The 15,883-nt window shown below is 42.9% G+C and overlaps 2 protein-coding genes across 7 annotated transcripts; both read right to left on the bottom strand.

Moving 5' to 3' along the window:
- Positions 1–528: 528 nt before the first annotated feature.
- On the bottom strand, positions 529–7,007 carry LOC110991256 (dual specificity protein phosphatase 2-like). Of its 6 annotated transcripts, none has more exons than XM_022223406.2 (4): positions 6,881–7,005; positions 6,600–6,640; positions 4,328–4,424; positions 529–3,760 (listed from the first exon to the last, which is right to left on the bottom strand). In XM_022223406.2, the coding sequence occupies exons 3-4, from the start codon at positions 4,400–4,402 to the stop codon at positions 2,705–2,707; spliced, it is 1,131 nt and encodes a 376-aa protein (XP_022079098.2). In that variant the 5' UTR covers positions 4,403–4,424; positions 6,600–6,640; positions 6,881–7,005; the 3' UTR covers positions 529–2,704. The 6 variants fall into 6 exon arrangements, with proteins under 6 accessions (XP_022079098.2, XP_087005275.1, XP_022112258.2 ...); XM_087149149.1 differs by lacking the exon at positions 6,600–6,640 and adding an exon at positions 5,084–6,367 and having other exon boundaries at positions 6,881–6,999; XM_022256566.2 differs by lacking the exon at positions 6,600–6,640 and having other exon boundaries at positions 6,881–7,007.
- A 403-nt stretch (positions 7,008–7,410) lies between these two features.
- Positions 7,411–15,065, bottom strand: LOC110973624 (bifunctional methylenetetrahydrofolate dehydrogenase/cyclohydrolase, mitochondrial-like). Its single transcript, XM_022224572.2, has 6 exons — positions 14,807–15,065; positions 13,365–13,546; positions 12,496–12,771; positions 11,248–11,343; positions 10,606–10,839; positions 7,411–10,117 (listed from the first exon to the last, which is right to left on the bottom strand). Exons 1-6 carry the CDS (start codon positions 14,914–14,916, stop codon positions 10,008–10,010), a joined length of 1,008 nt encoding a protein of 335 aa, XP_022080264.2. The 5' UTR covers positions 14,917–15,065; the 3' UTR covers positions 7,411–10,007.
- Positions 15,066–15,883: the final 818 nt, after the last annotated feature.

The following is a 15,883-nucleotide window of genomic DNA, read 5'->3' as shown; positions in this document are numbered from 1 at the left end:
CCTTAAAGAGCCGCTCTTTTAACCATCTCACAACCCACCCCAAGACACTATTCCCAGGCCATTCTTACTGAAACTTGGCATGCATGTAAAGACACTAATTACCAGTACAAAACTGTGAAGTTTCAATTATATTGTATATCCAACATAATCCTTTTGTCACTACGGTCACTTTTGACGTTCATGACCTCACGCGTCTGCCCGCGTGCATTGAGCCCATCAAGAGGGCAAGAACGATTTTTGGCTAACGTGTCTCAGGAAAATGGGCGCTGTACAAGAGAACGGTATGTCTGATTTTCACTAAATATTATTTACAGAACGATGCTAATGAAGAAAAAACCCTTGAATGCTCCGAGAAAATGTCAGGGGAGGGGACACATTCCGCCTCAGCTCTTTTAGGGTTAAAAATCCTGAGGTCAAGAAACAAGGAGATGAGGAATGGAACGGGGTGGTGTGGCTCCCAAATAGAAGCAAATATAGGACAGCGAGGAGAGACATGGTGGAAAGAAACACAGACACAGTAGTGAGGCATCCAAGACAGGCCTGCTAAATAGAGGCCGACATATCTGCTGATCATTTTTGATTTCGCATACGTTTTTTTATACATTATTTTAAAAAATGAACCAAAATGAAACCCACTTGGAGGTGAATTAAATTCAAATCGAGGAGAAATGTGTGTGTGGGGGGGAATCCATTCGGCTCAAAAACTGAGTTGATGTGACCAATATGAAAATTTCATGTGAAAAAAAATTTGTTCAAACGAGTGAGTCCAAGAGGACTCAAAATCACGTGTTTTCGTCAGCACTGTCACAGAATAAACAAAGGTCAATTATTCTTGATGCACAGAATATTGGGCACATCAACGGTTCAGACAGATGCTGATTTTAAATGTACATTAGGGAACCACTTTGCATTTTCCAAATCTCACGCAATTTGTTTGACCGAATCTTTCTTACTAACAGGAAGCCCTTTTCACAAAGTGGTTTGCAATTAATTGAACTCAATTGAAACACAAGTGAATAATTAACACAACGGTTAGTTAATACGGGCGATTCACAATAGCCTCTAAGAGTTTGCAACGCATTGGCCAATCACCAATGCGCGTTTGGAAAGGGTCGACAGATTTCGTGCTTTGTTACCGGCCAACGTGTCGTAAACTTTTGGAGGCACCCTATTGTAAAAAGGAACAATAATTGTGAAATGCGCCGGGAATGAACGAGAACTTCGAGCAATGAGCTAAGAAATGATTACATAAAGCAAACGTTACCAGCTGCGAGTAATATTCATTCTGATCATGCAATTACATTTATATCTAAAACTTGAGTATATACAAGCGAGTCACTTTACACGTGCTAAACAAAGTACATGTATGTGTATACAGTGCATGAAGTCAGAGAACAGTGTTTTGTATCAATACTATAAATACAAATTAATGATCAATCAATAATGTAATCATTAACATTAATCTATCTCTATTGATCAGGTTCATGATTAAACATTCACCTTCCTTGCAACCTCCCCGTGTTATAAAATATAAAATGTTCAAAAAAGTTACATTTAAAACTGTGCTTTTAAATAAAAAAGCATTTTTTAATTAGTTGATCATTTATTGGTTTTTCAATCTGCATATCAACCCATCTAGTAAAACGTTCCTACTGTAACATCTTGTGCAATTAAGTCAAATCTCACTTCACGCTGGTAGCAGGTGCGTAAACTAATCTTATTCCAACTTTTTAACCTCTGATTATGTAATGTCTGTTTTCCAGCAAAACACGTACACCAGAGATTCCTATTACGTGCAACATGACAGTGAAAAGATTTCATGATCAACTACACATAGGGTTGTTTGGTATGGTTTTTATACATAATATTGGATACAATCAGTCAATCGGTGTCACACGGGCGATTCACAATACTGCGCCTCTAGGAGTTTGCTCCGTGTTGGCCAATCACAGTGCTCGAAATCTGTCGACCCTGTGCGCGTCTGGAAATGGTCGACAGGTTTCGCACATTGTGATTGGCCAACACGTTTCAAACTATTGGAAGTGCACTATTGTGAATCGCCTGTATTCGTCCCGAGTTGAAGTGTAACCCAAATCAGCAAAAGAAAGACAGGTGGTTACATGCGGGTTCTTGCACGCATTCTGCATGTACGCAAAGACCATACATGCAGAAATAAATTAGTTACGCGTACTCAGCGTGCTCTGCGTCAAACACGCATATACTTGCGTGCCTCGTGGCGCGCCTGTGCAGTGAGAAAAAAAAACGCCCTCTTTTGTTCCGCTCGGACCGGATTGCCTAATCTTTGTGCAATCTGTCAATTTGATTGCCTGATTTGCTGATAACAGAATAACATTTCCGACATACATGTCAAAAAGGTGTTGTGAGAATACTGTAGGCAGTCACATATCAAGAGGACCACTGATGTGCTACTTTTAACACCAGCTTTAAATTTCCATTCTTTTATTTTGCTAATTATGAATGTTAACACGGCTGTGAGCGGAATGATGGTAAATAAATAGTGTTGTTCCATTCATTAGCAATCATAATAAATTGAAATGCGACAAGTTGGGGCTACAGGTTTTGTATCAGTGGTCCTTTTGCTATTTCACAAGAACAAATTTTCGCAAACTTTGCCCTTCTGTCACCCTGAAATTACCCAAAGAACCTTAGAATTAAATGCACTATGCCCAGGTCTGACAGTTCTTCAGCTTAAGTTCATCCAAATCTCATCCGCATCACTGATCTTCTTCCCAAACAAATCCCTCTCAAGATCACCCAGCTGTATCAGAAAGGCCCTGTTGGGCCTCGCCTTGGGGCGCTTGCTCTTCAGGAAGGTCACTGCATCGGCAAAGCTCCAGGCGCGGTACTTCATCAGAAAGGACAGAGTGATGGTCGAGCTGCGACTGATCCCTTGCGCACAGTGGATCAAGACGCGGCCTCGCTTGCGGAGAGCCTCGGCTACGAAATCTGCGGCGGCCGGCAGCCGGCGCTTCATGTTTGAGCCGAGCTCATCGGCATACTTCAGTTGCAGGTATTTGCACTTGCCCTCAAAGACGTTGTCGCACTCGGCCGTGACGTTGACGATGTGGGTGATGCCCAGATCGGTGATGATCTCCAGGCTGTTGGCGTGTTTGGCGTTGCCCTGATACAGGGCTCCCTCAAGGACCTCTGAGGGATAGGTGCGGATTTCGCGACTCCGGTCCCGCTCATTGCGGATCAGCTCCTTGTTGCACAAAAACGGATATGCTGCGTGGAATGCTAGGAATCCCCCGATCAGGATGACAGGGTCGAGCTCTTGTGCCCGTAACCTCTCTGCCAAGCTTTGCAACACTGGGCTTGTTTCCGTGACGGTGCTCTGATCGTCGTACAGCACAATGTGGGTGAACCTCCTCAGTTTGCCAGCCTCCAACAGACAGTCGTAGTCTGTGTCAATTGCAGTGTGAGGCCTGGCCGTGATGATGTGGGACTCTGTGAATTGGCCGTGCTCTCGCGCATCCAAAATCAGCATGTATTCAGGGCAGTGTATGAACGGCACGAGAAAACCGTCATTAAAGAGATTGTACAACGAATGGACGGTTTCAAAGCCATCCACTTCCTCTTTGACGGGGAGTGCCTGAGGGATAAGAGCGCCCTCTGGTGTCCTGCTGAGTAGAGGGAGGTGAGGGCTGGTAGGCATCTGTTCTTGTTTACTCTCCGCCATGGCAACGGTTGGTTCAGAAGAAAGATGATTCTCAACAGAAATATCCTTCCTGCTCTCTTTCTGGAATGCAACAATTGAACAAAATGGTACTTAAAAACTAAATCATGCAATTTTTAAACATGTAACAATGCCGAGAGTGAAATGCTGCACTAAATCCAACAATATCAACACTCTGATCCATACTTGACACTTTTTTGAGTAATACCACATAATAAACAATCACTTCATGCTGGCAACATTTTTTACAGAAAGCTTTGTACAATGGACTGTTCAATGTGACTTTATCAGCAACCCAAATTGTCCTCAGTAGGCTACGTTAGGTTACAGTCTTCGCATATTCAAACAATCTATATTCGTGTGGAAATGCCTGTCTAATGGTTCCGTTTCTCAGGCTTCCAGATTGTAATTAACCTCTTTGGGCAAATGCAAATGATTTACCAAGAGTTAGCAGATGCTGATACTTGAATCATGAGCACCGAAATGAGGTTCACAAGAGAAAAAAAACAGCGTGCATACCACAGAGAAAAGGGGGGTATTGATGTTCGGCCCGAACAATGACAGCATGTGAATATGAACGGGTGAGGAATGTGCCATCTTTCAATTCCGTTTAACGTGGGAAGTACTTACCACGTTGTTCTTCTCTTTGTCGAGTTCACTGTGCTGGACCTCTGATGTCCCCTTCTTGGTGCTAGCTGATCCCATAGCCTAACGGTGGTTGCATCACCTGACGGGGGGTGGGAACGCAGGGATCAAAAAGCAATGATTTGCATTGCAATCATGACCTTGCGATTATTCACTGAAAGGAAAAGAACTAGCAGGATCTTAGGCAGGGGTGTAAATGGGGTGCATTTTTCAGGAGAACATGGGGGCCCTCTAAGGGGCACTCTATGTGTTGAGTCACAGTGAAAACAATGACCAAGGAAGACTACCACCTGAGTTGTTTCCATCTCTAATATCTGAGGGGGGGGAACAGGGGCACGAGCCTTGAGCAGGGGGCCTGAGAAGCCCCATGGGTGTTGCCAAGGGAGGGCTAAAACGGTGCTTTTGTCCCAACATGGAGGCTCCACACAAGGGGCTAATCGGTTGGACTGGAACCCAAGAACTCACAATAAAACGTCTAAAGAAACCTGAAAACCAAACAGCACCGTCTTTGAGGCAAGATGGTGAGACCACACACACGTGGATGGATATCTCTTCCCTGTTTGAGAATCCATCTTGTGTACAGATTTTAATGACACCCTGGTCAAAGCTCTGCCCTTCAAATCCTCTTACAGCGCCATCTATTTGTTTGTATTAACACAGTTTGGCAACCAGCGATGAATGACGAACTCAGATATCGGTCAGAAAAGTCATCCACATACACTCTTGCATACACAAACTCACCTCTCTTGCAATGCCGCAGCAGAGTGCACAACGAAGCTTATTACAACCAGACTTAACTCACTGTAGATACCTTGATTGAATAGCCATGTCAAGTGCACTCAAACAGGTTGTAGCCACCCAAGAGTACTTGTACATGTCCACGACTCTTTTGAAGCCATGTGTGACACGATGTGTTCTGGTGTAGACCATCAGGCTCTCGGAGACTTACACAGCACGTATGCATGTACACGCACGCCCACACCTCCCACATACATCCCCTCCCCTCTGACCCCCACGCTTGTTTGTGGACACGGATTAGCCGGGCCGTTTACACTTGGGCTGTGTAGGTCTATTGAACTTTGGAGATTGAGTCAATAGTTACCCGCTACAGACTTTGTTGCTGAGAACACAGCTATTCAGTGTCCAAGGGGTATATTAATGTGATGTCACACATTTGTGAACATGTGATTTACAGAAATTATATTGATATATACATGCAAATGGGTGTCAACCTCAGTAAGGTTGAGGGTTCTGGTTAGCTATCTCGTGGGTGTGGGTGTGTGTGGGGGGGATTCCGCTGTCCCCCGTGGGTGGCATAAATTAACAAGGGTTTTTGAAAGTTGGATAGAGAGGAGGGACAGGAAAGTTGTGCACACATTAACTGAAAAAAAAGTATTGTTTTTGCAACTTTCATTTCTTTCACTGTTTATTTCTATCACTGTTGAATTTGATACGTGCACAGTATCAAAAATTTCAAACTTCCGTGCATGTGGCCTTCGAGCCCCACTGTTCTGGGGGTGAGTGGACCCCCTGGCTTTGGTGACAATGCAAGTGGATGCAACCAGAACACTGTACTGTACATGCAGGGTTCACGGGAAAACTCCTAACTTTTTGGTTATGCCAGATAAATGCTGATATTGATATCATGACATTTATAAAATACTTATCTTGATAAAATTCTGTTGATGCAAACATAAATAATAAGAAGTTCAGCCTTTTTAGAGTATGCAAAATACGGACCATATTTGGCTATTTACATGATTTATGTATGTAAATAGTTGTTTCAGTTCGGTTCAGTTTACTTTATTTTCCACATAATATTATTCCGTAGAAACAGTTTCACAAAGTGTATATATGTGGATAGGGGGCCCCCAAGAAGCAGTGCTTGTCGAGATTGAGTGGGGGTTGCCAGTAACGAATAAACAAAGTTCCACAAGACAACAACACGCTAACACTTTACAAACAACACAACAAATATTAGATACAGCACATGAACATGCCCATGTAGCCTTTGCTTGCTCAACCCTGTGAGAAAGAAGTTAATCATTTACTTTATATTTGTGTTTGAATGCTGAGAGACTACATGCACATTTCAATGAAAAATCTCTCAAATTACTTACTAACGCAATTAACGATGCTGAGTTTAAATGTTGGGGTCCATTTTGTTGCATGACTCCTTTTCCTAGTAATATAGGCCTAGTAGGCCTATGATATTAAACCTCTAAAACTTCTTTACCGTCAAGATTAGGCATCCTACCTAGGGCTTACTCATCCGTTAACAGATCATGAATCAGTCATCTGCCAAACGAAAAAAGGTTTGAGGCAGGAAATTCGGATTTCAAATACGAAGAGTGACAAAGTTTGGGCTGCTCTTTCCCTACAACTTACAAGACCAAGCCCCGGTCAAGACGATCATCCCAACCAACATGTCCAACAATAATGCCCAAGACTGTTCCACACTTCCGCGGACGGACCACGACAGAGAAAAACAGAACTATTCTTTATATCTATTGTATTATGCTATTCTTTTTATCATACCGTAATTTCCTTATTCCTGTGGCAAATGGATTCTAAAGTAGAACGCAGAGCAGTTGCCAGCATCATGGAAACATCAGGTCCGTCACGACACTTGGTGGTTGACGTGTTTTGTTTTTTGTACCGCGCAGCGGCCCAGCATGCAGCACCGGCCGTAAGAAAATAAACAGCGCCCTCTTTCATCTTCGCCTAAAATGGCCGGCCTTGCAATGCAAAAGCTTCGCTGGCACAAACAGAATACACGAACACATGCATAAAACGGGCTCCTCCTAGACCTTGGCATGAAAGTTACGGGGCGGGGCGGGGCGTGGCGCGGGGGATCAGTCTCCCTTGGGAAAAACACGGACGATCGAAAAAGAAAGTAACGCAAGGAAAATGGGGCCCCAACATCACTTGTCCTCATGAAAAAGCCTCCAAACTGACCACCCCAACCTTGATAGGGAGGGCCGGTGGAAATCAACATTTTCAAGTTGAAGCAGCAGGATATGCTCAGTATTGATCATTGATAATAAATTTACAAATTTGTATCAACGTAGAGCAAATTTGTAAAACAAATTTATTTGCATAATTCTTTCTACAGCAGCAGACACTGTCCATAAAAAGACTGGCTGTGGGTTCAAAATGTTTATTAAACTTAAACACAGTCAGTCCCAGCTTCACTTCTTGGATGATGCTCCGATAATTTTTAAAGGTGAACTGTATAATTTTGCCACTTGTTTATCATTCATAACACGATAATTTGCAATAACTTTCTGAAATCCGAATACTACTTAAACTCACATCAAGCTCTAAGCATGTTTCAATTGTGATAAAAATATGTATTTTAATACATAAACTAAATAAAACATAGAATGAGATAAAGTGATCATCACTGACAATTTCATATAATTTCAGAACAGCAGTTAATAGGTTTATGCATAATTTTCTACAATAAAAAGGGGTAGCATCCTAGAAATGATCGAAAAGTTTCAACTCTACATCATGTGTATATAAAAATACAGACTGCAATGAAGAGGTGAAAACAAAATGGCGTCATCAAAACATACGTGGCATCTTACAATCAACAAAAATACACAGATTTGAAAACCAAACTTCAAGTGTTTGCAACTTTACTTACAACTGTTGAAAAAAGGCTCAAAAAGTGGAAAAGGTGGCAATGTTGAAATAAAACAATTCGTGTCTTTTACTTTTGGACGAGTTCAACCAAAAAAATAAACGCATACACAGCCATTTGCAAAAGTTCAGGACCACCCGTACAAATTTACATTAACCCAAAGAGAGTCCAAACTTAAATTAATTAATAGCAGCAACTTATGTTTATTTTCTATGTGTAACCTTAGTATCTTGCTTGAACAGCTGTTTGACTACATTTCCAGGATTTGAAATCCTAAATCTATCTCGTGTACCCTTTATTTCTGATGGACTTAGGCTGACTTTTTTTTACCCATGCTGCATTGAAGAAAAAATGTCATACAAGATCTGCCTTTCAAAAAATTTCATTCAAATGGGCTCACAGCATGACTCTGATGTTATCACCACCGTAAAGAACATATTATGTAAACATTTAATGAGACAATACCGGTGACAGAAATACCAATGAAATCCCAGTTGGTCTTAAACTTTTGCAAATGACTGTCGCTCATATCAAACAGAAATGTAAATACCCAAATACAAAATCAAGCGTGAAAGGAGGATCTTCTGAAATAAAATCTGAAATAACATGAATATTTTGCCTTTATGGGTTTTTAAAAGTCGAAATTTCATATTCAAGATTCTGACAAGCCCGAGAAAGACCTGTACATGTATTTTGATTTAATGAATCAATAATCCATTGATATGTTACGTAACAATTTCAATAAAACGTTCTGAAGAAAAATACCCACAGGGCATTTTTCAATAGACTCATACTTAAATTAAGTCTACAAAGCCAATTCTTAGCACTGAATTGTGCACATAAATATTCATAATTTTAATCCTTGAATATCAAAAATCATGTCAGACGATGCATTCTGAATCAGAGTCGCTGATTTATTTCTAAATTTGGCCTCCGTGAATTGATAAAAGGAACGACTGAGTGACTGCTCTGCTGTAAGCAACTACGAAAAAGACTACATGTATTAGTAATTCCACAGAGAAATAGAACAAAATGAACGGATAGTTAAAAAATAAAAACCACACATAATTTTAACAGACACCTTCCATTTTCCAGCTGAAACTGTCTTGCTCTTGTCCAAAATACATGTCTCTTAATACTCAGGCCTCGACATTAGCGGTTGTTGGATTGCCCCGGGACAGGTAACTTATTCTTTACGGCAAGTTAAACTTTAGGACAAGTTACCCGATGGACAGGTATTTTCTCCCTTAACACTGCAGTTTTTCATGGTCATGGAAAGCAGTCGGGAAATTTACTTCTGACTTTTGTTCCTCTCCACACGCTAAAAGAATGCTATGAGTGTGATTTTTTAGTCGCAACGTAATACGTGCAACTTGCATCAAGCCTCTATGAATCTACAGGGCCGGTATGTCGTGCACATGTACAATGTGTATGTACGATGCCTACCTCATCCCTAATTGTGACTAGCAGTGCACCCCCACAGTTGTTACTACTGGATTCTACGCTAGAAATAAAGTAACCACTGGGGATGAGGTTGGTATGCATGTTAACATTTAGCAAGGCACTCTCCTACAATTGGTAAAATGCATACAAAAATGAATTGCAAAATACCCGTGTCTGGGTACCAAATTCGTTTACTCATACAACTTTCAGCAAATGCACTGCCCACGCAGTTAGACGGAGCCCAGTGTTAGGCTCTACTTATGGTTACAGGCCTGTGGATCGGGCATGGATCACCTGGGCAAGTACGACGACACATCAGACAAGCAAGTTTCCAATGCCGCTGGTTTGATGGACGAGCGCCAAAAAGAAATTTATGTCGAGGCCTGCACTTTCTCAAAACTCTGGGTGTAGGGGTATTCACACTAAATAGCTTCTTGTTTAATAATCTTCCGGTTACAACTTTTTCTTTTCTGTCCAATGCAACACGATATCCAGTGCCAATAAACCGAAGGCATGTACCACGTATCAGTGAGCAGACACATTGAATGTTCAGCCCTCCTCTGGTGCTAAACCTTAGATCTCTCCCTTGGCAACTTGGAGGGTATTTTTCATCAGCATGGCAACAGTCATCGGTCCCACGCCACCGGGCACTGGCGTGATATGACCAACTTTGTCAAATACTCCTGGAGACGAAAACGTTGACAACAATCGTCAATGTCCTGATTTCTATAAATATGCAAGTTTGCTTAGTACGGCCCTTGAAAATGCACCTTTATAGCTCAAGTAGCCTAATTTCCAGTTTTTGCTTTGCTATTCTAGAGGATATTTTGGTGCCTTTTTGGTATTTCTGCAAATTAGTATTTCCGTATTCATGCCAAAACTGTGATTTCATCCCAGGAAGAAAAACCTTCCAGGGCTCTTCTTTGGCCGAGTTTCTTTTTACAGTGACAACACATAACTGCTCGGAGAAAAAAAAGAACAATTGTCATGCAGTTTGTGTCACTTTTCTCTACTCAGACTTTGCAAAAGGAAGTAAGAGCAATGAAAAACGAATTGTCCCTTTGAGTGTAGGACGGTCAGTATTGAGTTAAATATTTGAACCAGCAAATACCATTCAGCCGATTATCAAACATTCGGTATATTTGAGACAGCACTTGAATATCCTACTCACCCTCATAGTCTACGTCCCCGACCAGCCTAAACTTCCCAGTCTTGGGGTCCTGGATCCGATTGATGCCCACGTCGAAGATGGCCGCGCCTTCCTTGACCATGTCGGCCGTGATCATTTTGGGGCGGCCAGCTGCCGCCACGATGATGTCCGCATTGGTCATGTAGTAGCGCATCATCTCCGGGGAGGTCTTGCTGTGGCAGATGGTGACGTTACAATTCAGACCCATCTTGAGGGCTGAAACAAGAGGAAACAAGGATGAAGATATGAAGGGCGGTGAGCCCAGCTATGCAAGAGGTAATGCAGATTACAGAGTTAAATTCTTCCCAACCTGACAGAAATTTGACTGCAAACTCTTTCGTGCTTTAAAGACACACTCAAAACTTCCTCAAATTCATTTGTTATAGCATGTGAAAAGTATTGGGATATAGACACGTGCCAGTTCATATCATTATGGAAATCTTTCGCATTGGACATCACCCAAGAATTTGGTGTTGGTCTACGAGCGCAGCTATCCATATGGAATCAAGCTCACTTTTGAATTACAAACGGAAGTGAGAAGCAGCTGATTTAAAAAAAAAAAATCACACAGAACTAACTTCCAATTGTTTACTAACTGCTGGGTAATATCTTGCTTTATCTTACTGTTCCTCTTGTCGGCAGCGAGTAACAGGGCAAGCGGGAGACCAACGTTCTTGGACCTGCCCATCACAACCGCATTCTTCCCCACTGTCTCCACACCTTGAGGTTCACAGACACGACATGAATGTGAAATTTACATAAGCATCGTCAAAAGATACCTCATAGTGTATCAGAGTAAACAGAGGGGCATTTCAAATGTCCCGGAAATTACATATTTCACGGTAACAAAATGAGCACAACTTCTTTTTAGAGCCATTAAAACCACGCCTAACTCTCATCGGTACTGGTTCAAAAATTGAAACTTTGGTCTCTTACTGAGTCATCAATCAGTGCCATGGACAGTACATGCTAGTGGAAAGATTTGAGAACTGCTCTGTTGGCTTTCTGATGAATGTATATGTGTCACTAAGACTCTTTCGGGAGGGGGGGTTGGCACAAAGCCCTCAACTCAAATAAACCACTGATGCTAGAAAGGAGTCATTTCAGCGTTATTTCAAGCAATTTGGTGATTTTCATCCTCTTGCCTCATTTGTTTGCTCTTTGTCTTCCTGCTTTATTTTTCCCCTTCGGAGGGGGGGTAGGGTAGGGGTGAGGTGGGGGAGAACCCCCAGTGTACGGATCATTTGCGCTGATGCCACAAACTTTCGGAGAATTCACCTTATTGATGTCAGTCTGCAATCAGACAATACGCACTATCGGCTGCAGCTGTGGCTATTCAGACTGGAGTGCTAGCCCCACTAGATACCCGATATGAACACAATCTGACAAGGATGGCAGGATGCAAAGGACTTTGGGAGATGTTAACTAAGTGCCAAAGATTTACAAACAAAAACGACTACACGTATGTTTCCACGTCAGACAGGTGCAGAAAGTACCCTCACTAAAACTCTGATCAATGATGTGCCTCATACTTGAATGATAACACTTTCAATCCAATGAATAGTTCATAATAGCTATCCACTAACCCTAAACCCCAGGGACCATTGAAATCCTGCATGACCTTGTTGGGTTCAGTATGGTTAGGGTTAATACACTACATCCACGACTGTCTTATCTGACTAAGGTACTGATTTAGCGAATCCCCAATTTGCTGACTCGCTGATTCCGCAAACCCTCTATAAACTGATTCACTTGTCCACTGATTTATGGCATGACTGATTTCTGAGCCACTGCCGGTGAATGCAATTTTACAAATCCAGTAATTCTGACTCCCTGATGGACTGATGCCTTACATCCATGAGTGCTGAGTACCTGATCTCTTGATGAGCTCCCACACACCATAAGGTGTGGCCGGCAGCAGCGTTGGCAAGTCCAGCACCAGCCTGCCGACGTTCACCATGTTGAACCCGTCCACATCTTTGTTTGGGGAGACGGCGTCGCAGACTTTCCTCTTGTCCATGTGCGGGGGGACAGGTAACTGCACCAAGATGCCGTCGACGGTGTCCGACTTGTTGAGGTCATCGACGAGGGAGAGGAGGGCAGCTTCTGTCATGGTGTCGGGTTCACGGATGGTTTCTGAGGTGATACCTGTGTCCAGACAAGACGAGGGGGGGTTGAAAGTTACTCTCAATGTAATTAGGTCGGACTCTCTTGTGACGTGGAAATGGAGGCTTCAGAGTTTATGCATTTATGCATGGTTCCCATCTCAGGTGTATGTTTTTTTTAACATGACACCATAAAGATTCAAGACATCAGAAAATACAAGACCTTTTAATCACTTTTAATAGATCTTGTGAGTAATGCGTCCACATTGGTCATAAATGCTTGATTTTAAGGAGAAAAATTTGGACAGTTAGATTCATGAAACAGTGATGCATATTTTCTGACGTTCATAACGTACATAACTATGACATGGTATGAACATTGAACGATATGCAAATGTACTACCATCTTGAACAGATAAGTACTTCAAAAAACATGTAATAGTCATTCATTCTTTCTTATTCATCACCACTGGATTATCTGCACATCAGCATGTGCAACTGGTATCTTTGGCATAGTTTTGAGTCACTACTGGGTCCTACCATGCAAAATAACGGTCAGAAATTGGACTGGTACCCCTCAGTCAACAAGATTCAGTGCCGAGCCACAGAACTTAAAAGGCTCCACAAAGTTCTCACCACACTCTTCGGCGGCTTTCATCTTGTTCCTGACGTAGACAGCACTGGCTGGGTCTTCACCTACCAAGACGGCCGTCAGATGAGGGGGCCGGTGGCCCTCTGCTACCCACGCCTTCACCTCCTCAGCTACCTCGGCCTGCACCACCTTGGAAATCTTCTTTCCATCGATGATCTCTGCATTGCTGAACAAACAAATCAATTTTTTTCTGTTTAGCATCTAACACATCAAAACTCAGAAACACTGTCAATTCCTGCAGCTGCAACAGTTCTAACACAGAGCCTTCTTCTTGGGATGACAGTAAACTTTCAGAGGCGGATCTAGAGGGGGTTGGGGGGGGCTTGCAATCCCCGTTCAGCCGCAGACTATCTGCAACTACCAGTGAAATGACGGAAAATGAGTAGGCCTACCAACAAGGACTGCACCGCCCATCTATCCATCTATAAACAACCTACATTGATTTCCAGTGGATCCCCTTAGCAGGGCATCACTTCAGTATGCCCATCAACCCCCCCTCCCCCCCCCCCCCCCCGTTCCTGAAAGCTAGATCCGTCCCTGACTTTTGTCCATGTAAATGTAAATTCATCAGCATTTAACATGCAAGCATGACAAAGTGGGCCTATCAGATAAGGTGGCAGAATAAAACTTGATAATGAGGTTAAAATGTGGAAGAGGTGGATTTCATAATACAGGCTTACTTTAGCGTTTACACATATATAACAAATCAATTTGATAAGCCTTATCGCAAATACTGCATGGGTGATTTTGCACGATAGAAAGGCCATTGTGGAAGGAAAAAGGGACAATGCTTCCTCCTCTTCCCCTCCCACAATTCCTTCTACAATGTGTAAAATCACGCATGCTGTATATTTGTGATTAAGGGTTATACTAATGATCAAAAGAGCACTGACAGACTGACACCCTGTGCACAGACCCCACAGGTCTGGAGGTAGGGCCCTACAATGTCACAAAACCTATGAGACATGTGAGATTGACGTGAAAGATCGCTTTCTACGTAAGCAAATGCTACCCCCAGAACTGTGGGGTCCGACGTCTGCCCCGTTCGTATGGGGCGGACATCAGATCCCACAATTGTCATTGTAGGCAAATGCTTTGACATTTTCACTACTAAATTTGACATTGGGACAACGAACCCCACAGTTCTAGAATTCAGGCTAGCCTAACGCTGGACATTTTAAGTACTGCTTCCTTACTTCTACCCGTACCCCCAGAAGTTGGGGTTTCGTCGTCCGCCGCGCGCTGTGCTCCCACGATCGTTCGGGGACCGGGGGGCGTGGGAGCGTGGCCTGACGGCGGACGACCATGGAGCTATTGCTCCATGGGACGACAAACCCCCACAGTTAACTTCTGGCATATGTCTGAGAGGAGGCCTACCCTAGACTACTTCTAGGCCATTCTTTCGCGTTTTTTCTGTCAAACTTACTTCAAAGCTGTCCTGTGGAACGCTGAGGCCCTCAGAGATGGAAGTGCATTCTTATTTGAGAGGAATGATCGCAAACATGCTCTAAACGCCGACATGTTTGACACGTACATGGACACGTCCCACCAGAGTTCGGTGCTATAGCCGGTGATCGACTAGATTTTAGCCAAGGCTACCTGGCTCCCAAAAGCGTCTTTCTGAAATTGATGGTAACACACGTGTCTGGGGAGATTAAAATACAGCCGCTAGCAAACGGCTAGCTGCATGTACATGTACCAGTACTATTGCCGGCCGTAGCCAAGACACAGCCACGTAGCCGGCCTTGCGCGCGATCGCCGGCCAGATCCTAGACTTGCCACAAGTCGTGCGCCTCGCTTTTTGTAGCGTACCCGTGTTTTTCTCCCCTTGCAGGGTAATAAGAAAGTTTTTTTTGAGGGATTAATTGTGACGAACTGTCTTCTGCTTTAACTTGATAAGCTCAGCTTCGCCCAATGGAGACGGCTGGCAAAGGGGAATATCGCGAGGTCTGGTAACGCACGCCATCACTCGTCGATTTCAGTGTCGGATAGGCTTTTCCTGCGGCAAGAAAATTAGCACAGGCCTGAGACATCGAGTTTGCTTTTATACTTTTTTTTTGACAGCATAAACTTAAGCAGATGTCTAATTTTCGTCCATAATATTCATATTCCCTTTTAATTTTTAGGTGGCAGAAAGGAACTCGGATAAGCATAACAGTTTTTGTTTTCAACGTTCCCGTTCAGTCGGCTTTCCAGATTGAAAACAAAATCAGAACAGCTGAAACTTTGAACCTTCAAAAATGGTCAGTTTGTTTTTCTACTATTCTCGTTTTATACAACACATACTGTGCATGTTAGGTCAATTAAAAATCCTACCGGTAATCACCCGTGCTTATATTTCTGTTTCCCGACCCAATTTCTTTCATTTTAGCTGAATTCTGATCTTTCGTTTATACAAAGTTTCTAGCTACACATGCTCGCGTAAAACCTGTATAACGCATACACGGAAAAATCAAATTTGTTGGCTTTTCGCAAGGGTGAGCATTTCGCAATGGTGTCGGCC

Source organism: Acanthaster planci, linkage group LG19 (assembly GCF_054643075.1).
Source record: "Acanthaster planci isolate LZ-2023a linkage group LG19, COTS_SCS, whole genome shotgun sequence".
Taxonomy (NCBI): domain Eukaryota; kingdom Metazoa; phylum Echinodermata; class Asteroidea; order Valvatida; family Acanthasteridae; genus Acanthaster; species Acanthaster planci.
This window is presented reverse-complemented; position numbering and strand designations above follow the sequence as displayed.